Below are 26382 nucleotides of genomic sequence, written 5' to 3' on the forward strand. Positions count from 1 at the left end.
GGGGATGGGACTGGTGGAGCTGTGCTCCACCAGATCCTGAACTCTGTGACGGGCCAGAAGGAATGACGTGGAGTACCTCAAGTCTGTGCCAGCAAAACAGCTGACACAGACTTGAGAAGCCCCATTGAGGGGCTTGGGGCATTTGCAGGAGGGGAAGGAAACAAAGGCCACAGGATGCAGCAGTAGCCACTTTTGTGCTGCTGCTCCTGGCAGTGCCACCTTTAAGATTCAGCTGCCCACTGAATTAACTTAATATACTGAATTAACTTAATATACTTAAGCCCACTGAAACCGACCACTGGTTTCAGTGGGCTTAAGTATATTATGTACTGGACTGCAGCCAATATAAAGTACTTTATTTATAACGCTCAGTATGATAAAGAAATAATGGTAAGCAGCAATACTTACTAGGAGACTAAGTCAAGCACTAGCTCAGCAATTTTCAATCTTTTTCATTTCAAGGCACTAAAATTATCAAGGTACACCATCAGGTTTTTGACAACTGACAAGTCCTCACATCCCCCAATGGCCCTCCTAATAAATTACCTTCTCCCAAATTCCTGTGGCACACCTGTCAACCACGGTTGAAACCACTGTTGAAAATGGCTGCACTAGCTAGTCTTCATTAAAACATTTTTATAAACACATGATTTAATATCTAAACTTCTGTACCACAAACAGTTCAAGCATTAGAATTTCCCAAGAACAAGAGGCAGACCTGCCTACTTCTGCTCCACTTCTCTCTCAATTTCCCTACAAAACCTTACTACAGCTAGCTACTGTTGTACTAGAAGGAATGGCACTTAGGAAAGCCCTTACGATGCTTTGCCAGTACCGTGCAAGCTTTGTTCCTTGTCATATTTCTTCTGGCACAGCCCTCTTTTGTTCTATTCCATAAAAACCTGTTCAGTAAGTATTAGAGTTAGAAAACGCATTTTTTTTAAAACCAAAATTTTCACTGGGTCAGAAAGGCACTTTTAAAAGCCAAAAAGACCCCTCTCATATTAAACTTCTTCCAACCCATTATTCCCCTAAGCAGGTTTATAAAATAAAGATAAATACCAAATACTTCAAGCAATATTTTCAGGAGGCCCAGATCCAGAGACTCATCTGGAAGCAGAAAGCACTTCTGCTAGTGGGCCAAAGGGTTGCCCATTTTTATTTCCAACTGCAACCCTTCATATTGATTTGAATCCCTCTCCAGATTCTTCCTCCTCAATATTCAGGAACAGTTTTCCAGAGAACTCAAGAGACTGCTGTGGAAAGGGATTGCCAGAAAATTTTCATCATGCAAAGGCCCTTGAAATCCCAGAAAATATTTTGTTAGACAGAGAGCCTACAGGATTGGCAAACAGCAGGAAAACTCCTCAACAGATGGCAAATTAGTTTATCACCCTATATTTCAGCTGCAACTATTTTTGTATCCTGAACAAAATATTACCTATGTAAAGTGTTTTTGAAAACATGATTTAAGGGTACTACATTCATTGGGTTCTATCCTTAGTTCTATCTTGTGCTATCAGTGCAAGAAGGCAAGGCAATTTTCGCTGATTCCCCTTTACCCAAAACAATTCTTTTCCAGAGGGCCCCTAATCCTTAAGAGCAAATTTTCAGGAGGAGTTGCAAGGAGCTACTACGCTAAGAAGGGAATAAGAGAGGTTTTTTTGAAAGAGCTTTCCCTGACTCACACTCCTCTGAACACAACCAGATAAAAAAATTTAACAACTGTTCAAAGGTATCAGCAGAAACTACAGGTCAGAGCAAATTTTTAAGAGTATATCTAGATACTTTCTAAATACTTGCCACCGTTGAAAGTGAAATGTTGGGACTAGATTCTATAATGTGTTTTAATCTGTGGCTTAAGGACTTGAGCAACATGTTAAATTATATTTCTAGAGAGCTTAACCATTTTCTCTCTCTCTCTCTCACACACACACACACACACACACACTTGACTTGGAGGAAAACACCTGCCCATCACATCAAGCTCTTGCAGTAAGAACAGTGGTTCTCAAACTTTTAGCATCAGGACCCACTTTTTAGAATGAGAATCTGCCAGGACCCACTAGAAGTTATGTCATGATTGGAAGTGACATCATCAAGCAGGAAATTTTTTAACAATCCTAGGCTGCAATTCTATCCACATGTACCCAGGAGGAAGTCCCACTGACTATCATTGTTTAAAGCATATACATAGTAGCCTGTGAAAAGCACAGTTCTGTAAAATTTCCCCAAGTGCAGTCACATATCAATCGAGTATATCAAAAAATAAAATACTGAAATGAATGGGGACCCACCTGAAATTGGTTCGCAACCCACCTAGAGAGTCCCGACCCACAGTATGAGAAACAACACAAAGGATGCTGCAGGTGAATCCTGACAGAGCCCACTCGTTACATTCATGCCGGCAGGTGCGCCAAGTAACTTTTGCGCACTGAGCTACCAAGGGGGGGTTCCGAAGGAAGATGAAACTGATCAGAGCTGGTTCCAGTGCAAAACACAGACAAGAGGCTGCTAACCAAAACATTGCAATATCCATGACACTGTATCAATGAACACCAATAGAAGACACACGTATACTATCCTATTTCATAGGCGTTCCCCCTTTTGATTGCAATTATAGTAGCAGCCTAAGCAGCCCCCAGGGGTTTTCCCCTCTCCCCCCACACGTGGAGGGCAACACAAGGTTCTATAGAACATTCGATATCAAGCTACAAACTGTCCCATATAGGAAACTATTCCCTTCCGCAGCACTGATGTGCCCACTTGTGACTGTACCCGGTGGTGTACCCGCCGGGAATGGCTCCGCAGGGAGGGGCCGCTTGCCCCCCGCGCTGACGTTCTGAGTGCTCCGCCTCCCCTCTAGCTACGCCACCGGCTGTAGCCAACGACGCAAGGTGGCTTCTATGGGCTTCTATACGGGCAGCTGATGCCTGGCTAGGCCTCCCCTCGCAACCAACGCTCCCCACTACTCAACCAAGGGCCCCTTTCTTGGCAGTGCCCTCGCGCCCATCTGCCCCCCCCCGTGTGGGCGCCCTCAAGATGGCTCCCCCTTTAGCACCTCCACTCGAGCTCCTTCCCCCCACCCGACCTTCGCCCCCCTCACAAGGAAGCTCCACAGTACCAAGCTCGGCTGTGGGGCGCCCCCCTCAGCCGCTTCGGCCACCCTGGACAGCTTGCGAGCCTCCTCAGCGACTCCCACGGCACTCCAACGTTAACCCCGCCCCCACCGCGAACGTTGGGGCAGAGAGGGTGGGCGCCGCCCCACAAACGCCTCAGCCAATAGCGCCGCGCGGTCCGGCTCCCCGACCACGCCCCCCTCGTGACGGATAAAAAACGGCCGTACGCTAGCTCGCGCCCAACCGCGCACGCGCCCTGCGTGACGGAGGGCCTGAGAGCATTCGGAAGAGCCGGGGGCTGCCCTGTCCTCTGCATCTTTCACACTGGCCAATGAGAAGACATAGAGACAGAAGGGGTGGAGTCTGTTGGTCCTGCGAGCCGCTCTCTGAGGGGCTAGGCGAGGGGTGGCAGTGAGAGGAAGGGTGAGGTTGGGCTTGGTGGGAGAGGCTGGTGTGGGAGCTGGTCTCGCCCCTCCCTCCTCCCCTCAGGGGCTGTGTAGAGGCGGGGCAGCAAGTGAGGGGCGCTGGTTCTCAGGGCACAGTGGGAACCCTCGTGACAGGGGCTTGCCCACCTTTAAGCACCTTGGTACTTTTGCTTGGTGAGTGTGAGAAAGTTTGTGAGTGAGAGAGAGATCCTATACACACCTGGGAGTAAGTTTCATTACACTCAGTAGGACTTCTGAGTATGCACACTTAGGGTTGCACTGTGTGTGTCCCCCAGTTTCTTTTTTGATTTGTAACTTTTTAGCACCAGGACCCCCTTTTAAAAATGGCACTCTGTTGCTCTGGTTCCCAGCCTTTGTTCCAGGGACCACATGGTCTGTGAGTCCCTGAGAAGTGGCCCCTGAGGTCTCAGGAGAAACAATCATTTTTGAACACTTCCAGCATCTTGCTGAGTGAGCAGTCCCCCATGGACCACCAGAGAGGGTGGAGATTGGACTGCCTGCAGCTGGCAGCACAGCAGCAAACCACAAGCCTTCTCTATAAAAAACACATCTTTAATAAATCTTTTCTAATTACAAATCTTTTCTAATCCCTGAACCCAGGGTGTGGGCAAACCTGGAGCCCCCAGAGGTCAAAGGAGCTGTGCTCCACTTGCCTCCAGAGGCTATTATGAAGCCCACAGAGACCATACACATCTGCACATGACCTCTGTGGGCTTCAGAATCCCAGAATCTAAATCTTGTGGGCTAAAGCCCAGAATCATTTAAAGGTGGCTTCCAGTTTTTGGTAAAAACCAGGCATTTAAATGAGTTTGGGCTTCATTTTGAAGCCCACTGAGAATAGATGCATGCGGCCTCTGCAGGCTGCAGAATAACCTTGGGGGTTCGGGCGGGGTTTCGAAAACCACGGGTTTTGAATACCTGCAGTTTTTTTAATCTGCAAGGGTTCAGAGAACAGAACCCCATGAATAATACAAATTTAAATGGATTTTTTGTGTCCAAGGGTGAGGGGGGGTTGCATGTGGTCCCCAGCAATTCCAGCTTTTGGCTCAGTGGTCTGCGGTCTCTTAAAGGTTGGGAACCACTGTTATATTGGAACCCACCTAGCTTTATGAGACTTTAAAAAAAGAAACAATAGTTTATGTATTCACAAGCAGTAGTTTGTTTACTTACCAAAAAAACTTGATCCATTTGTCATAATGAGGCAAGCCCTAATGAATAAGCATCAAAGCTTGAAGGGCTTAGTTAAGTGACCCAGCCTTCACTTTTCCCCACTACCTGTCATTGACAGACTTGGGGGGAAGCACCAGAAAAAAGGCACTCAAACATTTATCTTTCTGTATTTACACAAGCTTGCAAACTACAGGAGCGCAAGTGTTTACAGGGCAGTTAGCAGCTACCTTGCCAACTGCAGGAGCTCAGCTCTTGGCAGGGCAGTTAGCAGCGATCTGATTTTTGAATAGCTTCATTGATTGAGGCAATTAGTTATCTGATCTTTCCATTACCCATGTTTTCATTGGAGACCCACAGTCTGAGAAACAGTGTTTTGTTATCATGTGTTTGTTATCTTATGTTACATCACAAGACAGATATATAATGCTTCATGGTCACCCGATCCACCAAGACACATTCTCTGTCCTTGAGGATGTAAGCCACTTTTGAAAATTCTGCTGGATAGTAAGTTTGCATATAGAACAGTTTACAGCAATGGTGTTCTTCTTTGAATTGGTGTAAGGATAATTAACAAAACTCCTATGCCCAGGAAAAGGGAGGGACAGTACAGAATAATTATAGTTACCTACCTGGAGCCCTTGGCAGTAAGTCCAAATACCTTCATACAGGAAGGGGTGGAGATGGGAACACACCCAGACCTATGAGATGTGATCATTAAAACACAAGCACCTGTGATGCAAAACATCAGAAGCAGGCTTGATAATGCGTGCAAGCAACAAAGCACATTTGGGCCATGACTGCTGGTCTTGGCACCAGAACATAAAGGAATTCATCTTCTCAGACTTGGAAAGCCAGCAGCCTCCCATTTTCATCAGCAGTGCAGGCCTTACAGTGCTCCTTTTTGTGATCACCAAGAACACAAAGAGTTCAAGAAAGTGCCCATATTGCAATGAATCTTATATACTAGTTTCTGCATTATTTCAGAGGTTAAACTGCAACACTTGGACCTTGATACTAGACACGTTTTTATGCATTTTAGGGTTTCTGACTTTAGAATATTATTCCCCAAAACACATCTGTGCTTTCTCATAGTTACATGACAGTGTGCATCATATCAGCCCCCTTCACACAAGGGCAACAATCAGGAGTGGCCTGAGAGGAGCTGCCACCTGTTGGGTCAGATCTGCTGCTCCTACTGTATGTGCCCCCCTGCAAACAAAACAAAAACACCTTGTACACATTAGTCCATGCATGCTCCAACACCACTGTTGCAGGCTGCCCCACCTCCTCACCCAGGAAAGCAGCTGGATGGGCAAGGTGAGGTGCAGCGAGGCAGAGCCACTCTCTTACCATCAGTTCCAGTGCCATCTCTTTCCTCTTACTCCTACCAGCCCTGTTTGAAATTAGCCGGGTGAATGGGAACAGCTGGAAGCACTTGCTGCTAAGGAGGTGGCACTGGAGCTCAAGTTGAGGGAGGGCTCTACTTCACCACATTCTCCCTCTCCTTGACCTTCCAGCTGCTTTCCTGAGTAGTTGGGTGAGCAAGGAGATTAGTGCATATGAGCTTAGCAGTTAGCGCATGAGAGGATTTTCCCCCCCCACTGGCAGTGCTGGAGAAAGAAATGGGCTGCCGCTGCCTCAATCCTTGCTTACTCTCATTGAGCAGGAAGATGACTGGAGAGCCCACTGATGCAGCCTAGTGGATGGTGGGCAGGTGCAGGATGTGGGGTACCCATTGTCAGTTCACTACCACCATCCCACTTGCCACTCAAATAGAGCACTTCTGACAGCCTCAGGGCTGCGCCAGCCCTGACAGCATTCCTAGGATATCTGTGCAGCTTGATTTGGGGATTGTAGGCACTGTTTCAGCATGAATGTGCTTCAATTTATGCTCATCTTAGAAAATCCTTGTGGCTGACAGGGAGTATCACATTACAAGTGCAAACGGAATTGTCCATATGGCTTTTTTTCCGGAACAGAAGTGCCTACCTTTTTCTATATGTTCTCTTGTCCTGGGGTACAGTTCAAGTCCGAAGCGCCAGTTGCATGTGTTGTCTGCTGTGGACCAGTTGTATAATACAGTACATCAAATAATATTGTGGGGAAAAATTTCATAGTTAAAACATACGTAAGGACCATTTCACATATTATCCAGCAAACCTAGATTTACAGCAAGCATACACTTCACAGAGCCACAGTCAATTCCAGCTACCTTACTCATGTACGTGTATGATTCACATGTTTGCAAACATGTGTCACATTACTTTTTTAGTACACTAAAGTGTGCCCTTTATTATGTGTGCCCTTTATCAAACATAACATGTGAAAAGTTTCTGTTACGTTTATTTTTTTGGTGTTATCTTATTGAGATCAGGGATAATTTATCTCCAACCTACTTGAACAATTATCCACCATTCCAACTCTGTTTTTTGTGTGTTTATTGTAATATAAAAGTGTTAAGGGGGTCTGCTGTCTAGGTTCAGGGATCTATGGCCACAGGGACTTGTGGCACTGTTGTTTCAGCACAGCAGGCAGGTTCTTGCATTCCTTAGGAGCACCATGGAAGTGACCTTTGTCGGCCAAGAAGGGATAGAGAGAGTTCAAGATTAATCCTTTGCATCCCATCCTTAGAAAGGTTCATAACATCCAGTAGCAGCATAGCCTTGCACCAACTGTGAGTTTTGGTGAAACTATTCCCTTTGCTGTTATTGTCAAGTGGTATAATTTTGCCATGCTTGTTTTACATAAAATATCGCAATAGCTGCTGTGGAGAGTAAGACTGCTGCACTTCCACGACTGCCAGAATGAAGGTGATATCTGTTAATTTTTCACTGGATTTTCTTAGATTGTGTCATTGAGTAAACACAACAGTGGTAGGAGGTGAGTTTCTGTGTCTAACAGGGCCCCTTACAAGAAGATTCTACCTGATTAGAATTTAGATTATTATGAAAAATACCTTAGGGGATTTTCATCTGTTGACTGGAATGCACTGCAGTCTCATCCCTTTGCAACTCCCATTTAGCATGGCCTAACCAACATCCCTGGAAATTACAGGTGTAGATAATTCATAGAGGTTTCAAGATGCAAATGTTTACTCTTGGTTTTAGGAAATAATCCCAGATGGTGGCCATGATAATAGTAAATAATTAACTTGCATGTGCCTTCCCATATAAATAATTGAAAGTCTCCACAGTGTAGGTGGAATAAACTGTTTATGACATTAAAGGCATCAAATGTTAAGAAATCTAACACCCAATACTAAACTTCTTTAGAGCTCCCAGAGAAAACAAAAGTTATTTGATAAGTGAAACGGGGCTCAATTAGACACTCCCACCAGGGATTGGAAAATGTTGGTTTGTCACTTTATATTCCCTTTGTGATCCCACTGAACAGTAACAGGGTCAAAATAGAATAATAAATAGCAAGGTGTATGGTTGCAGTTCCACAGATACTAGGCTACTACAGGTTTATGAAGTTCAATATAGGATTACAACTGATGTAATTAAATATACTCAGCGTGAAACAGAGCCTCTGTGTTTTGTTTAGAGTCGAAACTCTTTCATACTGGACAACAGAATGCCTCGTACGAATTTTTAGCTCAGTTACTATAACTGTCCTGGTTGCCTAGGAAATTAGCCAAACGTTTCGCCTCTGATGTGTAAGTATAAGAGAGCATTGCCAGTGTTAACAATTTTTGTTTTCTGTACATGATTGAGAGCAATGAAAGACGGAGCAGGATGTTTCTTTGAGCCATATTATATACTGAAGGAAGATTCTATGAAAGAAGTGTGTCTTGAAAGAAAGATTTAGGATGTAGTCTTTAATTATTTTTGCTTGCTATTTACATCCCTATTATGAGAAAGTGTATAACAAAGTATATCCTAGACCTAAAAGCAGTTAAGACTTTAGGAATGTTGTCAAGTAAATTTGTTCCTCTAGTCGCATATATAGAGGGAAGGAACCATTGTTGAGAAGTGTATATAAATGTAGTTCAATTCTAAGCCTGTTTGCTTGGATTTCAGTTCTGCAGAGTTAACTAGAACCTATTTACTACTGCATCTGCTTGGGCCTGCAGTTTTGCTAAAGCATAAGGGGGGAAGGCTTGATTTAAAACATTTTGAATTGTTATCAAGTATGAAAAATATAAACAATATTTTAAACTGTGTCAAGCAAAAGGTAATTGTGGAATTTCTCAGCATAATGTCTGTTAAAGTAGTTTATATTTAGATTTCTTCTTGTTTTTGAGAATACTGTCTACGGCAAAGAAATATACTAGGAGCGCAATCCAGAAGACACTCTGAGCAGGTGCATTGGCTCCCAAGTGTTGCAAACTTGCCATTAAGCACGTTTGTGCCATCTTGGGAGTCTGCTGGGCTGGTGTGGAGGCCTGCACTGGCTTCCAAAGGCCAGATACAGCCCTGGATGGAGTACATTTGCACTAGCTGCAGGGGGTGGGAGGGGATGGCTGGAGGGCAGAATGGAAGTGGGGAGGAGTGTTTTGGGTGGGGGAGCGTGGGATGGGAAACAGATTGGACCTGGGAGGAGGGTGGGGCTGGCTGCAGCAGTGCAGGCCAAATCTTAACCCTCACTTCCCATGCCCTGCAGCCTTACAGGGACTGCTTGGATTTGTGCCAGCAAAATTGCTGGCATAGATCTGAGTAACCTGATAGGGGTGCCTGGGGCTCAACACAGGCTAAGGGAAAAACATCCCCTCACCCTGAGTCAGACTCCAGCCTGCACCTAACCTGTGCTGATTACAGTGCAAGCCAGTCAACCTGCCTGTTCTAGAGCAGGTTAGGATTGGACTGGCCCACCATCTCCAAGGTTACAGTTGTCAGTCTGCTATTTGTGGGAACATGTGAATTAGGCTGCAATCCTATGCAAACTTTCCTGGAAGTGAGCCCCATTGAACACCATGGAACCTACTTCTGAGTAGACATGCCTATGATTACGCTGCAAGAGTTACGGAGTTAAAATACAGTAATAGGATTTCACTGACACTTTTTCATTTTGGTCAAGAGAAGGACTGTTATATTATGCATTAAATAATATTCTGTGCAAACAATGGATTCTCTTTTTGGATTAAAAAAAATTGAATTAATGGTCTGGTGTCTTTATATCCTTCATAGGGAAAGTTGTAACTTGATTAGCTTTTATCATGTCTACCCAGAAGTAAGTCCTACATGGCTGACTTTTTTTTGGGGGGGGGGGGGAATAGATGCATGGATCTTATTCCCACATACATGTGAAAAAAGATCTGGGCATTTTAGTAAATGACAAGCTAAACATGAGCCTGTAATACAATTCTTCAGCAAAGAAGGCAAATGTGATTCTAGGCTATATCAAACGGGAGTATAGTATTGAGACTGTAAAAGTTAATGGTACTACTGTATGCAGCTTTAGTTCAAAGCTCATCTGGAATATTGTTTCCAGTTCTGGGGTCCAGTTTAAGAATGGTATTGACAAACTTGAACAGCTCCAGAGGAGGCAGTTAGGATGATGAGGGGGTTAGAAACTATGTTCTACAAGAACAGGTTGAATGAGTTGGGCATGTTTAGTTTGGGAAAAAACAGTTAAGATGTGACATGATAAATATACATGTTTCAAGGGCTGTCATATGGGAAATGAAGCAGATTTGTTTTCAGTTGCTCCAGAGGGTAGGGACAGAACAAATGGGTTTAAATTACTACAAGAATGATTTCGATTAAACATTAGGAAGAACTTCTTGACAGTGCAAACTATTTGGCAATGGAACAGTCTGCCTTAGAAGATGGTAGACCCTCCATTACTGGAGGTATTTAAGCAGAGTCTGCATAACCATCTATCAGGGATGTTACAGGGCATTGGCAGGGTGTTGGACTGGATGATGTTTTAGTTCCCTTCCAAATCTATGATGAGTCCAGGTAAGTGTGCATACAATTGTAGTCTTAAACTCTTTAGGGCTTAATCCTAACCCCTTATGTCAGTGCTTTCCAGCACTGACATAAGGGCAATGCAGCTCCAAGATAAGGGAACAAACATTCCCTTACTTTGAGGAGGCCTCTGTGAGTGACACCCAACTGCAGGATGCAGCACATGTCCCATTGGCACTGCTATGCCAGTGCTGGAAAGCACTGACATAAGGGATTAGGATTATGTCCTTAGTTAAACTGTAACTCTTCTAGTACTATAGATTATAAATAATTTTTTCTTTCTCTCAGATTAGATTCTTAGATATATCCTCTAAGTTTTTGTTGTATTAATTCTGATGGGTGCCTGTTCAGTAAGGCCCCTTGTGTGAAAATCTGCCTATAAAAGCTTTTGGAGAGGGGTAATGGGAACTTACAGGTTTAAAAGTGTCTTGACTGTGCTTAATAAATGCATAAAATATTCATGTTATCTCAGATCTTACAGAATATGAAACTTGACATTCAGTGAAATTCATGTGGAATATGATCAAGATATAATGAGTAGGTATTGTTGGAAAGGACCATCTGATCATATCAAAACTAAGTGAATAACACAGTATTTGATATGCTTGACTACTCTGAGGACAATACAGATGATGAGCAAGAAGATTTGCCTTATGATGGAGATCTACAACATCTATATCAACTGCATTGTATCTCAGAAAATCTGGAAGATTTCACTTCTGTAGAAAATGCCTCTCCAGGTTTGTTTACCCTAACATCTCCTGAAATTTGCAGTCATTTAACAGAAAAGTCTGACTGCAGATCACATCTAACTCAAAGGAATATAAGTCTGGCATCATTTCCAAGAGAAAATGACTTGGAATTTACCATGGTAACAGAGAAGAAATTCACAGCTGGGGATTTTAATTGTTCAGGAAGAAATCAACATTTCTCCAGCTCAAAAATGTCAGATGTCCTCTTACGTCATTTTCCCAAAGAAGAATTCTGCCCATTAATTGATTCTGAGACTATTCCAGAGATATCATTTACTGAAAGTGTTGATGAAACTATTCTAAATCAAATTAAGAATTCAGAAAATACAGGGACCACTTTGACAAAGGAAGAAAAAATAAATCTTGAACGTTATAGTTCTGAAAGAGAAGGGAAATGTGAATCAGCTGAAAAGACTTGGGATTTGGTAGAAGATGAGTTTGTAATAGATGAGAAAAAAAATTCCAGTTGCGACAGAGAAGACTACCTTGCAAATAACCAATGGTTTGCAACTCAGAAAGAAGATACAATTAATGATGAGCTAAATTATTTCTCAAACCCCAAAGAAGAGTGTGAAGAACAAAAACATTTTCTGGAAATGACTGATTCTTCTCCAAACCTCAAATATGGTCAACGTCAGGTTCATTATCGACTTCCTGATTTCTCCAAGATTGCTCCGAAGGTCAAAATACCCAAAGGAAATAATAAATCAGCCTCTATAATAAAACAAACAAAATCTTCCCCCAATGTACTTGGTATATCAGCAATTGTTGAAGATGTTCTAGAAGGAATGAATTCTTTGGAATCTGTTGCAGTGAAGAATCTGGAACATGGAATAAGAATTCCTGAACTTGATCAACAGCTAGAGGTAGATAACATCTTGATCTTTAAATCATATTCACATCAGGATAATATACATGAAGCGGTTTGCACACTCAGAAAGTGCTATACCAGTGCTGAGCATTACATGGTATTTTCTATACACAGGTGCACACCAGTCAGAAATGAGTGTGCTGTACACACCCACTGGGAATTTGTTACCAGTCCAAGGGCCCAATCCTATCCAACTTTTCAGTGCCGATTCAGGTGCAATGCAGCCCTGAGGTAGGAGAACAAACCTTTCTTTATCTTGAGGAGGCCTCTATGACTGTCCCCCACCTCAGGATGCAGTGCATCCCCCATTAGCATGGCTGCAATAGGCCTGGAAAGTTGGATAGGATAGTTGGGCTCCAAGTTTTCCAAATATGTATCCAGAAAAATAGAAACACGCATGATCTTCACATATGAAGACTCTAACATATGTACTCTCACTCTGATGTACAGGTCCAGCCTATTTATACATGGATTTTTTATACACCTATTTGACTCAACACGAATGGCCACTGCAAATGAGAAGGAATGTGCTGATCCCTGGGGAGGGGAAAAATGCATCCCCTTAAAATCAGTTTAAAAAACTGAACAGTCCTTTAACAATAGCCTCCTTAATGAGAGAGGGGGCAGCTGGCTGACAATCCATCAGTCCTTCTCTCTCCACTTGAAAGAAAGGTGATCATTTTGCATTGGTGAAGGGAGGGGCTGAGTGAAGTGCCTTTGTAAGTGCTTGGAGGATGACTGATTGATGAATTGTCTTCTTAATGACTCTTATCTTACATCACAAAGGCCAGCAAGGCTGTTTTTACATCACCAGAGCAAAGAAACTTTGTTTTTTAAATTGATTTGCTATAGTGCGTTTTTTGCCATCCACATGAGTGCTTGGAATGGAACCCACATGAATAATAAGTCTCAACCTGTACATCAGTGTAAGAAAAACATCTGTAACCTCCACTGAAGATGCTCTCTGTTGTAATTATTGTTCCCTCCCAGACCATAATGGTTCTATAGTTGGACCTTGGTATCCACAGGGTATCTGTTCCCAGACCCCGCTCCTCAGAGACCGAAACCCATTGATAAGCAAATTCATGGGTTCAGTCCATTGGACCACCAGACACCAGAGGTGTTCTGTGGTCGCTGTTCATAGATGTTCTGAGGCCCACAGAGGCCTCTGCATGCCTCGGAAAGGTCTCCAGAGGTGCCAGAAAGGTAGTTTTCATAAAAACTGGAAGTGTCTTTCTGGTACCTTTGGAGGCCTTTCTGCAGTCTGCAGAGGCTGTGAATGGCCTCTGTGGGCCTCAGAAAGGCTCCCAGACCCGACTGGAGAACACCTTTGGTTGCATCTGGGAGCTCAGGTCTGGCCCTTCACAGTGGGTTCAGAATCTGTGGTGAGCTGAATCTGTGAGTCCCAAATCCACAGATAAAAAGCCTGACCCTGTATATGATTTTGATGCATTTACAGTGCTTAGTTAGTATAGTCACTCTATTAGAAAATAATAATAACCCATTGGTTTGCACCATCCCCAAGGAGATCTTTCCTCAGTGGTAGCATGCAGAAAGTGCCCAGTTCAATTCTGGCATTTAGAGGTAGGGCTAGTAAATTCCCTGTCTGAATCCCTGTAGAGCCATGCCAATTGGTGATGATAATACTGAACTAGATTAATTGTCTTGCGGTGTTGCCTTCCTGAACTAAATAAGCTCTTTGAAATTCCACTTGCATTTCTTTTTTTCTATCCATTCTGCCCTTACATCCTTGCTTTTCAGTCTACTATTTATTCATTTTCCCTTTCAGCAACACAACCAGTTGGCCCCCATTCCAAAACTCCCAATCTGTCCAACAGCCATTCCCCTGTGCCCCACTCCTGCCAACAGCATGTTGCATCTTCTGCCACCAGTCTCTGAAAGGATTTTTCTTGCCAGATTTATCATTTACTTTCTTCACAGTATCTGCACCATGTTGTAATGGATTAAATATAGATTTTCCCCTAGCAGTTAGAATGTTAGTGCATATCCAGTAACACTGGAGCAGTTCAGCCAGTTTTGGTGTGAAGAGGATACTGTTCATAGGCATCAAACAGTTGTAGCATTTTTTTAATAAGATGATGATGGTGTTCTCTTTATTGTGTCTTTTGAAATAGCTGCTGACAAAACAAGCTGAGGCCCAGAATCATATTGATCACCTAAGGTTTAATACCAAGGTAAATCTTCCGGAACATGAACTCAACTGTTTTATTTGGGAGACCTGGTGCTTAATACAAAGATTATCTCTGAAGCTGTACTATGATTTGTAGTGTGTAATTTGCTTAGTTGTACATAAGTCTTTCCACTTCAACTTCTTGTGAAATAGTGTACTCTTAGAGCAAGTGCTGTCTCTAGTACAGTGTTTCTCAAACTGTGGGTTGGGACCCACTATGTGGGTCCCCATTCATTTCAATATTTTATTTTTAATATATTAGACTTTATGCTATCATGGCATGTGACTACATTGGGGGAAATGTTATAATTTGTACTTTTAACAGGCTACTCTGTATATGCTTTTAACAGTGCTGGTAAATGGGTCTTATTCTTGGGTAAGTGTGAGTAGAATTGCAGCCTAGGATTGTTAAAAATTTTCCTGTTTGATGATGTCATTTCTGATCATGGCATCCTTCTGGTGGGTCCTGACAGATTCTCATTCTAAAAAGTGGGTCTCACTACTAAAAGCTTGAGAACCACTGCTCTAGAAGATGTCAGTTTTAGTCGGGTATAGGTTTGATAGAGTGAGCAGTAGCTTAGTCCATAGTCCTTTGTAAAAATTCCTAAAATGTTTTGCCTAGATTTTGTTTTTGATATGACCAAGTTATTACATATTGTTGACTGCTGACTCTGGAGGATTTGGAGTTATAGGAAAGTAGAGGCAAGTGAATGTTTTGATTGTGGATGCTAATTTTATGCTTTTGCTTTAATAGTTACTTCCTCACTCAAATTCTCATAATCCAAATATTGTCATTAAAAGACAAGACAGAGGAGTCACTTCTGAAGGGTCTACAACTCCATCTATAACTGTTCCTGTAAGGCCCATGCTTGGTTTCCCCCAGTCCTCTCTTTCAGGTAATGCAAAAGTGCTGTCCAAATAGCCAGGATACTGTTGTTTTACAGGCTTTATTAATTAATTACTGTGCTTCTCAGTCTATCATCTGAAATAGTGCACAGATTCCAGTGTTCACTTTATGTCTTTGTTCATTCTGTTTTGTAGAAGTAGGGTCTCAAAGGATGGTCTCACCATTACCGTCAGCTGGTGCAACAAGGCAGTCATTTGTGAGTCATCCTCCACTGCAGAAAGCAACAGAAGGGGAAGAGGTTTCTCAGATGTTGAAGGAACAGACAGAAGAGCTGAAGACAAAAGTAATGTGAAATATTTGTATTCTTAATATCTAGTTTAAGCTCACCTCCTTTTAAAAAATTAATGCATTTCTTTCTCTGAAAGGTGGAAAATTTTTCTAAATGTGTGGCGCAGGATGTAGTCCCAGTCCAAGAATGCCATCAGGTAAATGCCTTTTGTAGAGATTTATTTAGAAATAATTTAATTTGAGAACAGTACTTTTGAAACTTGTTTAAAAATCAAGCATATTGGATAGTATCTTAAGGCCTTCCTCTCTTCATAGAAGAAGCCCAATTTGCAAAGGATAGAGGGGCAATTTTTGCCTGTCTCTCCTTCCCTTTTCATTCCCTGGATATTTGTTCCTAAGCACTGAGGGATCCTTAAGAGCATATATTCAGGGGTGCGGGGAGCTGCAGAGGAAAGAGATAAACTAAAATTGCCCTATCCCCCTTGGGCAAACAGGACTTCTTCCACAAATAGAAGAAGACCATATGACCCACTGTATTAACCAGTTTTCACAAACTAGAATAGAGTTCTAAGTATGAAAATCAATATCATACATGAGGTTTTTGAAGCAGTTCTGTGACCATAAGTCTATGTATAAGAATAATCATAACTTGAAAAAAGTACTGTCAGAGTTATTGGGACATTTTCCCAAATGAGAGTAAAGGGAGTAAAGTATGTCCTCTGATGCAGAAGCGTAGCTCGGTCATTTGACACCCGGGGCCCATAAATTTTTGTCACACCATATGACATAAATTAATTAATTAATTCACATTTTTGCCACCCTTTCTCTAAGCAGCTCAGGGTGGTGTACATGGTTCCTCCCCTTATTTTGTCCTCACACCCCTGTGAGGTAGGTGAAACTGAGAGATAGTAATAGTCATGACATGAAATTAATAATAATAATGGCCAGAAAATAAATGCAGTGAATATTTCCCCACAAGCAATGGATGAAATTCTGCATCAAATGGTATATATAACATGATGGTATTATTCCTAAAAGCCACGATTTCTAGAAGTTTGGTCACTAAGGTATCACACCCCACCCCACCACCCTGGATGTCTCATTGGCCTGTTTTGAGTTTAGGCAGTGGTTCTCAAACTTTTAACACTGGGACCCACTTTTTAGAATGACAGTCTGTCCAGGACCCACCAGAAGTGATGTCATGGCTGGAAGTGACATCATCAAGCAAAATAAAATAATTATAAATAATTAAATTAAATCAGTGAGATTTTCAGCCCTCCCCAGTGCCCACTTTACCAGCTCAAGCCTCTGTTTTATTCTGGAGGGGGAGGGCCTTCTAGAGTAGTTGTTGAGCTCCACTTTCATCAGATTGGGATCATGCAGCCAGCCTTGTATTCCTCTTTGCCTTACTTGACCAGCAGCCAAGGCATGTTTGCTTACTTGCGAGTAAACATGACCATGTGGCTCACTTTCGCTTTCCATAGGGCTCAATACATTTGCCTACTTGGAGGGAGGGACTTCCTTCTTGGGTGTTTTTTGGGTGCAGCTTTCATTGGATAGGAACCATTCTGGTGTCGTTGGATTCCTCTCAGCCTACCCTTTCCGATGGACTAAGGCACATTCGCCTACTCGCGCGTAAATGCGCGATATGGCTCAGTTTCGCTTTCCATAGGACTCCATGCATTTTTTTTTTTTGGTTTCTGGTTTTTTGGCTATAACTTTTGATGGAAAGGAGATATTTCCTCCACATTTTTGCATTGCATTCAGCTGGAAATTCCGCATCCAACAGTATATAACATAATGGGGTTACTCATAACCACTGCGATGTTAGCGATGTGTGGTGTCAGCCCCAAGGCTGGTACCTGGGGTGGACTGCCCCCTGCCCCTTGCTAGCTACGCCACTGCTCTGATGTGACACTGCCAAGAAAGCGGCATGTACAGAGCTCCTCTGCCCACAAGTATCACATATAGCAGAGTGGACAGCTCCACATTCACATTGCATTGAGCATTGCCATATTCTCCTCCACTAAAGTGTGCAGGACAGCCCATATTTAAAGGAGCTTCAACTGCACAAGAACCAGGTGTACAGAGAACCTGCATAGAGAAGTACATGTGGGGCTATAGCTAGAGCAATATTGTTAAAGTGCTTGACTGGACTTTCAGCTAAATGTAAGAATCTTCAGTGGCGTAGCTAAGGCATCTGGCACCCAGGGGCACAAAAATTTTTAACCCCCTATATGACAAAATCAAATTTAACACCACCACCCCCAAGTTGCATCCAGGAGGTGGTCTGAGGCACATGTGGCCTCTCCAGGCCTCAGAAGGCCTCATGGAGGCCTCAGAAAGACACAGTTTTCACAAAACCGGAATGCCTTTCTAAGCTTGGGAGACTGTGCACTGCTGCTAGGGGGTTCTGGAGGGTTGGACTTAGCTAGGCTCTCCACCTGCCAGAGAAATGGTACCCCTCCACATGACCTAGAGGTCTAGAACCCATGGCCCTATATCCCCCAGTGCCCCCTTAGCTACACTAGTCTTTTATATGCTAAAGTAGATTGCAAAATTATCACTGATGTTAAGGAATAAGCTCAAATCCATCACATGTAGTAGCTATCCTTGCTTTGGCAGCATCTAAAACGGAGGCTGAGTTTAAAAAGATTAACACAATCTGATTTAGCTGTTAACATTGTATTTGTATTGAATTGAGTCCCAGCTGGTATTTCTGTGAAGAGAAGCAGTTTCTTTAATACATGGAGGGAGGACGAGGAATGATTTTTGCCATTTCCCCTTCTCTCTTTTGTCTCCTGAACCCCTCCCCCATCTGCTCCTGAGCATCCTCAAGCTCAGGAAGAGGGCTGCAGTGGGACGAGATAACAATACTTGTACAAACAGAATGTCCTTTGTTCATATGATTACTAGTTGTGATCTGACCCAATCTCTTGTTGCTATTGAAAGTATTGCTATGACCTGATTAAGGACAGCTGTGAATACTAAAATTATCTAGAGTACAACTACATATAATAATAAAGTTGTATATTTTGTTTTATTTCATTTGTGAAGTTTTTCATGCTCTTAAAAGAACAGCTTTCCCTGCTTGAACAGAATTATCTAGCCATGAGGGAGAAGCATGGTGTTTTACAGCTCCAGAATTACAAGCATTCATCAACAAGCACTGGAGAGTTTGATCCTGACAGGTGACGTTTTAAGTAATACAGTAATAATGCAGTCATTAAGAAGTTTATCTTTACACATTCCATAGTAAGAAAAGCATTGGCACACATAACAAGACGATGCATTTATTGGTGGTTGTTTAATTCTAAAATTATTTTGAAGCATTTTGTCCTATATAAAGCTCTGAAACAAAAGTGAATTGGGCAAAATAGCTAAGGCACAGTGGCTGTTATATATTGTTTTTGAAATTCTTTAAATTTTGATATTCCATTTGTTTTTCTGCCCTTTTTCATGATATAACAGCCAGAAGAAGAAGAATATATGATACATTTTATATAACTTTGAACCTTGTATTTGGTTTTAGAAAAATGGAGGGGGAGATGTTTAAACTAGAGATGCTACTTGAAGATATCAAAGAGAAGGTTGATAAGAGGCACAATCTGCATTCCTCAACTATCCGAACATCACCTTCACTCACACCCTGTGAATCTGTGTGTTCTTCCTTTGCAAGCCATTGTGAGGTAAACTATTGTGAGGTAAACATAAACTATTATGTTTTAATAAGCAACAAATTATTGTCTTTTTATTGTCGTGCTCTGATTCTCTTCATTGAAACTGAATTCCTGAGCTGTTGTGTCAGTGTGATGATAGTACAATTCATTCCCAAAACTTAGCAGTGTTTTGCTGGAACTTTAACCATCAGGTCCTCCTAAGGTCCAGGTCCTGTCCTGAATTTTTGAGTTTTATTTATTTTTTAAAAGCATCTAGCTCTTTTTCTTAAAGTAATATCAGGGAAAACATGCAGATAATATTCTACCCAAATATTCAGTGAGAAGTGACTCTGTCTGCAGTACTCCCAAAATACTAGGCCAGTGTTATTCAAACTATGAGGCGTGGCTCATTAGGGCGGTGCCAGGAACTCAAAGGAGAGGCGCAGGATGTCCTCTCCCAGCAATACAGTCATACCCCTGGGCAGAATATCAGCCTGTCTTCTACCCATCGCTGCACTTTTTTTTAAAGCAGAAGAAAGGGGAGTTGCTCAGCTACTCCCTCTCACAACAGCTGCCACCCCGCCCTCTTCTCTCTCCACTCCAAGGCTGCCGCCTTCTGTGTTCACTGCATGTTGTTTGCAAAGCTCTTCCACTCCATACCCCATCTGGCAAGTACCCCATCTGAGCATGCTAAGCTTGCAGCCCTTGTCCTTGCTGACATCCTTGATCCTTGTCTGAAAGAAATCCTCCTTGATCCTTGTCTGGTTGGTTCCTAGTTCCCAACCTGGGATCACTTCTCATCAAAGTGAAATCTCTCTTTTCAACCCCTCCCTCTTCCACTCCCCCCTTTCAATCTCCAAACCTTCCCGCTTTCCTTCCCCTCCCCTCAAAGCTGTTTCCATGCAGTTGGCAAAGGGGGAGGGGAGGGACAAGCACACAACTTGTCTTGACTTGGCCAGGAGCAGAAAAAGGGTACTGTTTTTAAAGTGATTTATTAATCTTGTTGTTTGACTGAAGAGGAGAGGCTGTATTTTTAAAGTGATGAATCTTGCTATTTGAAGGGAATACTTATCAGCCATTGATGAAGTGATTGCCAGCCCAATCCTATTCACACTTTCCTAGGAGTAAGCCCCATTGACTCTACCGGGACTTACTTCTGAGTAGACATGCATAAGCTTGAGCTGTGCATCTCCTAGTATAGGAGACAAATCAGCCTCCTAACCAAACCCTTATCAGCTCTGATATATTTTCATGGTCTATTTTTGTTTTTCCCACCACTGCTGGAAAAATTAAATTAAATTAATAAAGGGTTCAATCCTATCCAAGGAGAATGGGAGAAATGGCTAGTTGGATTGGGGTCCACAGGGGTGGGTGTGTGTAATGTTGGTCAGACTGATTATTCACAAAGTTCATTTGATAAAACAATTCTATTGGTATGCTTACAAAGTTAAAAAAATGAGTCTTTCTGGATCATACAGAATCTACCTACTGCAGTATCCTGTCTCCAACAGTGATCAGCAGTTGATCAGCAGCATGTATATTGCTGTGTATTAATATATTTTTAAGATCTGCATTTAATTAATAATATGATTAATATTAATATAGTTAATATATTAACTTCCTGTTAATAATGGCCACTTCCTGTTTAATGATGTCACTTCCAGCCCTCAGGAACATGATAGGGAGTCATTGTTACTTGAAAATCTCCTTTTGCCTTTAGCTGTGATTTTCTCTTTATCTGGTTATGTACTATGGACTGAAGTATCATGCAGATTAAACCGCAACACACAGATCACAATCAGGTCAAAAGCGTACACAACCTCCACTTCCCTGTGGTTACAGGCATCTTAAATCCACCTCCCTGATCATATGTTATAGGAAGAAGTCTGGCATATTAAATCATTGTTTAAGTGTCTCCTATTCATTGTATTGTTTAACTCAATCACTGCTTAAGTACCTTATGCAAACTTGAACTGCCTTCCTGGGTTGCCCATTCAAAGTTCCCCCAGCTAGGAAGCCAGCCATTAGACCCCATTGAATTTTGCTGATAAGGGACATCCTGATCTTTTCAATGTTTACCCTGCTGGATGGTGGTAAGGAAGTTACCATTCAGCTCAGCAGAGTCAGAAAACCCCTTTTTAAGAGAGGGTTTCGGCCCACATCTCTCTCTCTGGCTCCCCCTCCAAGGACACAACACATCTGTGTTGTGTCAGAGGGTGCTCTACACAGGACTCTTCCCCCCCCCAACTATCTGGCACCTGAAACTCTTTCCTTCTTTCCCCCCCCTTCTCCCCTTCTCTCCCCATCTTTAGTTAGCAACTGGGTTTGGCAGACCAAGGACCCCTAAAATCCTTCCCTACAACCTTTCCTTTTTCTAATTTCCTCGGATGCACCAAATACTTTTTACATGCAACCACCATGAAAGCTAGGTACACTGGATTCAAGTACTAGGACCAAGAAACATACTTACTCATTTTCCCATGTGCATTATGTTTACCTTTGTGCTTTTGTAACAAAGCTATAATCTTTTATTAAAAGTTCTTTCTCCCAGTCTTCTCTTTAAGCTAAAGGGAATTTCTCTGCATTACGCCGTCTTGTTATCCAGCCTGCAATCCTGAGGTTCCAATAAGGGTAGTGTAATAATTCCCCCTAAACAAAACAGCCCTTTTGGTAACATCATGGCCAACAGCTACAGGGGTCAAGGGAGCCACTGGCTGGAAAAGTTTGAGTACCACTGTACTAGGCAATTAGTGCAAGGGCATGAGTACTTGGGAGAGGATGATAAATTCTCCTTCTCAGTCCAGTTTCATTTTCATGTTACAGTAGGAAAAATTTTAAAAATTATGGCTTTATTATGTAGAAATGAAAGTTACAATCAAAATATTTCTCAGTGGTCCACTTTGTTATTGCCAGGCAAAGTCAGTTTTACAAATGAAAATGGGGGAAATCACAATCTTCAACAGCATTACTGTACAAAACAAAAAACCAAAATGCAGCTTTCTCCAGTATTATTTAATTGCCATACATTTAGAAAGTTCTTAAATAGACTATGTATTGTGCTTTATTTGTTCCCCTTTTGTACAGAGTCCAGTGGTTTCAAGCATTATTGAGTCTCCATCAAAGACCACTATTGGATTGAAGGTTTCAGACAATGAAAAATATGGAGAAGACAGAAATCATCCTGTGGAAGTGATTTCAGAAAAGATATTTCAAAATCTTAACCCAGGTGGCAGGTATCATCCTTTCCAGTGGGAGTGTTAAACTTTACGCAATCCAGGGAAGATAGTTATTAAATAGTCACAGGGCACAATCCTAACCAGGTCTACTCAGTTCATTGGGACTTACTCTCAGGAAAGTGTGGTTCGGATTGCAGCCACAGTGTCTTAATCAACCCTGGCTCAGTTCAAACTGCCTCCAAACCATGGTTTGGCTGAATCAGAAGCAAGCTGCAAGCCATGTGCAGCTTCACTTTCAATTTGCAGTTTAGTGCTAATTATAGTTTACTGTGGCATTTGAGTTGGCAAACAATGGCTGATGCTTGCCCTCCAGGTATGAGCTGTGGACTTGGGGAAACATGATGCACTGTTCCAGAACATTCTCTTTTGAACCACCCAAACTACTGGTCCCTCATATTTATAACAGTAATCTGGTTGCAATAAACCTTAGCCCAAACTGATGGGTTCCAACTAACCAGCCAGGGAAGCCCTGTCTCTGCCCCCTTAAGGGGTGAGGAGGCACAAAGGCAGTAACACAATTGCCAGGATCGCATCACTGCTGGGGATGAGGCAGTTTGAACTTACCAGGGTAAGCACTGCTTCCTGGGGGGGGGGGGGAGCCTGCAGATGCCTCCACAAGTCTCAGAATGTCTAAAAATAGTGACCACAATTCATTTCTGGTTTTGCAATAACAAACCAGAAGTGGGTCATGATTGCTAATTTTAGACATTTGGAAGCTCAGGGAGCCCTGTGGAGGTATCTGTGAGCTTCCTGCACCCCCTGGGAGGCCAGTACTGCCCCTGGTAAGTTCAAAACTGTCCCTTTCATCCCTGGCAGTGGCATGATCCTGGCGATCACATTGCTGTCTGCATCCCTCTCCCACAAAGACCTACAGCGGTTCCCAAAGTCCTGGAGAATTTAGGAACCGCCTCATTAGCCTGTAACCAGAATATCTGGCCCAATATCTTAATTTTTTTCAGGAATTTAAGCTATTGGGAAATGAGATATCCACCTCCAACCAATCAGTTATCCACCACAGCAAATCTCACTGTGTTGAAAGAAAAAGGTAGGAACAATTTATGTTTTAATCAACACATGAAAAAATTCTGATTGAACTTGTTGCCAGTCAGTTCTTATCCTGTCCACTTTTTTCACAGGCGGATTTGCTTATCCTTCAGATGACTGTTTTCCTGAGACACTGGAAAACGCTACAAAGGAAAATATTTTTTTACATCCTAGACTGAAAATACAGTTATCAAGTAAACAAATTTGTTCCTGTTCATCCAGCAGGTTAGAGTGAGTGTGTGTGTGCGTGTGTGTGTGTGTAAAAACATAGCCTACACTGTCAATCAAAACAAAATGAGCACTCTTACAGGGAACTGCTGAGAAAAAATATTCCCAGTAAACCTTACAGTAGACTTACGGCCCAATCCTATCCAGGCAATGTGCTGGTGGAACTTGCATTCTGTCAGTGCAAGGCCTGGGTCATTGACATGGCAGCCACAGTGATGGCACATGGACCAGGATCGCCAGCAGGAATGACTACTGGCCTGCAGTGCGTCCAAGGAGCATCTAGTGCCTGCTGGAGCAAGTGAGTCAGCAGAGAGGGCATTCCAGTGATCAGGCCAGGTGGGGAAGGGCTGGGAACAAGAAATCCTATTCTCCCAGCTTGGTCTCAACACCCCCTCATGGACTCTCTCAGATTTATGACAGGTGCAGATCCAAATAGGCCATTGGGGACTATGGTGTGGCAATATAGGTAAGTAAAGAAGTTTTTTACTTACCTCTCCATCACTGCCTGTTCTAAAGCCAGCCCATAGCATGCAGCAGAAGCTGCACCAACACTACTGCATGCTATGGGACTGGGCAGTTAAGTCCCTTCATGCTAACTCTTATCATGCATTAAACATCTCTGGTGTATTTTCTGTTTTCAACATAGAACTAAAAATATGGACTACAGAAGAATGAATAGAGGAAAGTCTGACTGTGACAGATTCTCAATCTTCTTAGAAGGAAAAACAGCTGCTTTAGACTCATCAGGTACTTAAAGTGCTATTTAACAAGACTGCATGCTTTTTAGAATTTAAGCTGCTAACTGTGCAGCCCTATAATATTACAATAGTATGGTGTCATTTCAGTGACAGTCAGTTTGTGCCATGGTTCTGTCCCAGCATCTGTTTTCCATGTTAGAGCTCAGACCTAAAATAGAAGCAGGCACAATAGATGAGTGTGCCCCTGCGCAGGTGCTGAGTTCATTTCTCTCACTACTGAGTGTGTCCAGACAGACCTGACATAGAATTTTAAATGTATATAGTTCAGTCTATTAGGCTTGCTGTGTATAGATCTCTTTTTTATATTTTTCTTTAAGCAAGAAAAATTTCTGCCCGACAGGAATTTGAATAGTTGGGCTTTCCTACTGTGGAGATGGAGTAGTAGTAGCAAAATGTATAGCAGTGGTTCTCAAACTGGTGGGTTGCGACCCACCAGCTTGGGTAAAGCTGCCCCGTTCCCTTTAAGGGGTGAGGGCAGGGGAGAAGCAGCAAAGCGATCCCCAGGATCACACCCCTGCAGGGGGAGGGGGGGCTATATTTTCACAAGCCATACATGCTCCCAGGATCCAGGGGGTGTGGGGAGCCCAGCGCAGCGCTTGCGGGGCTCTCCGCGGCTTGTAAACAGTGAAAGTTCCAAGTGCGATCGTGCTTGGAACTTTCACTGTTTACAAGCCGCGGAGAGCCCCGCAAGCGCTGCGCTGGGCTCCCCACACCCCCTGGACCCTGGGTGCATGTATGGCTTGTGAAAATATAGCCCCCCTCCCCCCCCCCGCAGGGGCGCGATCCTGGGGATAGCTTTGCTGCCCCTGTCCCCACAAAGACTTACCCCAGGAGTAAATCTCCCGGGAAGTTTGAGAACCACTGATGTATAGCATCAGTGTGTTAGTAACATATGGCTTAGTTAATATACCTGTATAGTGAACCATTAATGGACTCCTATATAGCAGATATGGTCCACTGGTTCTGATGTCTGCTTTGTTGTTGGCGATATCAGATGCTGTCTGCCCATGCCAATAGCTGTTCAGTTGTTGAGAGTGTTATGTGCTTTGTTTGATGATATAGTATATATTTTTGTATGTGGCATGTGAGATTGGGAAGCTGTGCACATCCAGCTTGTTTCTTCTGCTATGCACATCTTTTGCATAAAAAGTTAATAGAATAAGCAGCTGTGATCTCTAAAGATGGTAATGAAAAAGAAAATATTAAAATGTAAGTGGTAAGCAAAAGCTTGAATTAATTCAGAAGCTAGAGACTAATGTTTCAGTTGTATGTGAAGAATATGGCCTAAAACAGGGATGGGCAAACTTTCAACTTCAGAAATCCTGGACCTTTAACAATTGTGTAGAAGAGGAATTTCAGCAGGTGCAGCTTGTCACAGTTGACAACCTGTACCTGCTGAAATTCCCTCTTCTACACAATTGTTAAAGGTCCAGGATCCCTAAAGCTGAAAGTTTTCCCATCCCTGGACTAAATAAATGGGCAGCCCAGTGATGTGCTCAGTGAGCACTGACACAGCAGCTGCCAGCACTGGGTGTTGTAAAAGTGCCATAAAGCACTTTGACACCCAAGGAGTAAGTGGCGCTGATGGGAAGGCTGGACCATCCCGCTCATTGGCTATCAAGGCAGGGAAGTGCTGCAGTGGTCAACATGGGAGGTGGAATAGTGGTGAGGGGGGGATGCAGACAATAGAGAAGGCCTCCATTGTACCCTAACCCCCACCCCAGGTCTATATTGGGCTACTCGGTTCTGTGCCAGCGATTGAGCTGGTGTGGACCCAAGTAGCCCCATTGAACAAATGTTCCCTTACCCCGAGGAAACCTCCAACCTGGCTCATTTACAGCTTTGGATACAGTGTGGACCT

The 26382-nt window shown here is 42.9% G+C and overlaps 2 protein-coding genes across 4 annotated transcripts in view; one reads left to right on the plus strand and one right to left on the minus strand.

Moving 5' to 3' along the window:
• Nucleotides 1–3215, minus strand: part of GPSM2 (G protein signaling modulator 2) — a 42925-nt gene extending 39710 nt beyond the window's left edge. For all 3 annotated transcript variants that reach the window (XM_066626636.1, XM_066626637.1, XM_066626634.1), the window contains exon 1: nucleotides 3125–3215. The gene's annotated coding sequence lies outside the window, so the exon portion shown is untranslated. The remainder of the gene's footprint in view (nucleotides 1–3124) is intronic.
• The window catches only part of AKNAD1 (AKNA domain containing 1), a 36409-nt gene that overhangs the window by 965 nt on the left and 9062 nt on the right, over nucleotides 1–26382 (plus strand). The window contains exons 2-12 of the mRNA XM_066624554.1: nucleotides 11229–12265; nucleotides 14406–14465; nucleotides 15216–15357; nucleotides 15503–15651; nucleotides 15734–15793; nucleotides 18654–18787; nucleotides 19129–19285; nucleotides 22340–22488; nucleotides 23451–23536; nucleotides 23628–23760; nucleotides 24410–24510. Coding sequence (XP_066480651.1) covers nucleotides 11229–12265; nucleotides 14406–14465; nucleotides 15216–15357; nucleotides 15503–15651; nucleotides 15734–15793; nucleotides 18654–18787; nucleotides 19129–19285; nucleotides 22340–22488; nucleotides 23451–23536; nucleotides 23628–23760; nucleotides 24410–24510 — 2208 coding nt within the window. The remainder of the gene's footprint in view (nucleotides 1–11228; nucleotides 12266–14405; nucleotides 14466–15215; nucleotides 15358–15502; nucleotides 15652–15733; nucleotides 15794–18653; nucleotides 18788–19128; nucleotides 19286–22339; nucleotides 22489–23450; nucleotides 23537–23627; nucleotides 23761–24409; nucleotides 24511–26382) is intronic.

This window comes from Tiliqua scincoides, chromosome 4 (assembly GCF_035046505.1).
Source record: "Tiliqua scincoides isolate rTilSci1 chromosome 4, rTilSci1.hap2, whole genome shotgun sequence".
NCBI lineage: Eukaryota > Metazoa > Chordata > Lepidosauria > Squamata > Scincidae > Tiliqua > Tiliqua scincoides.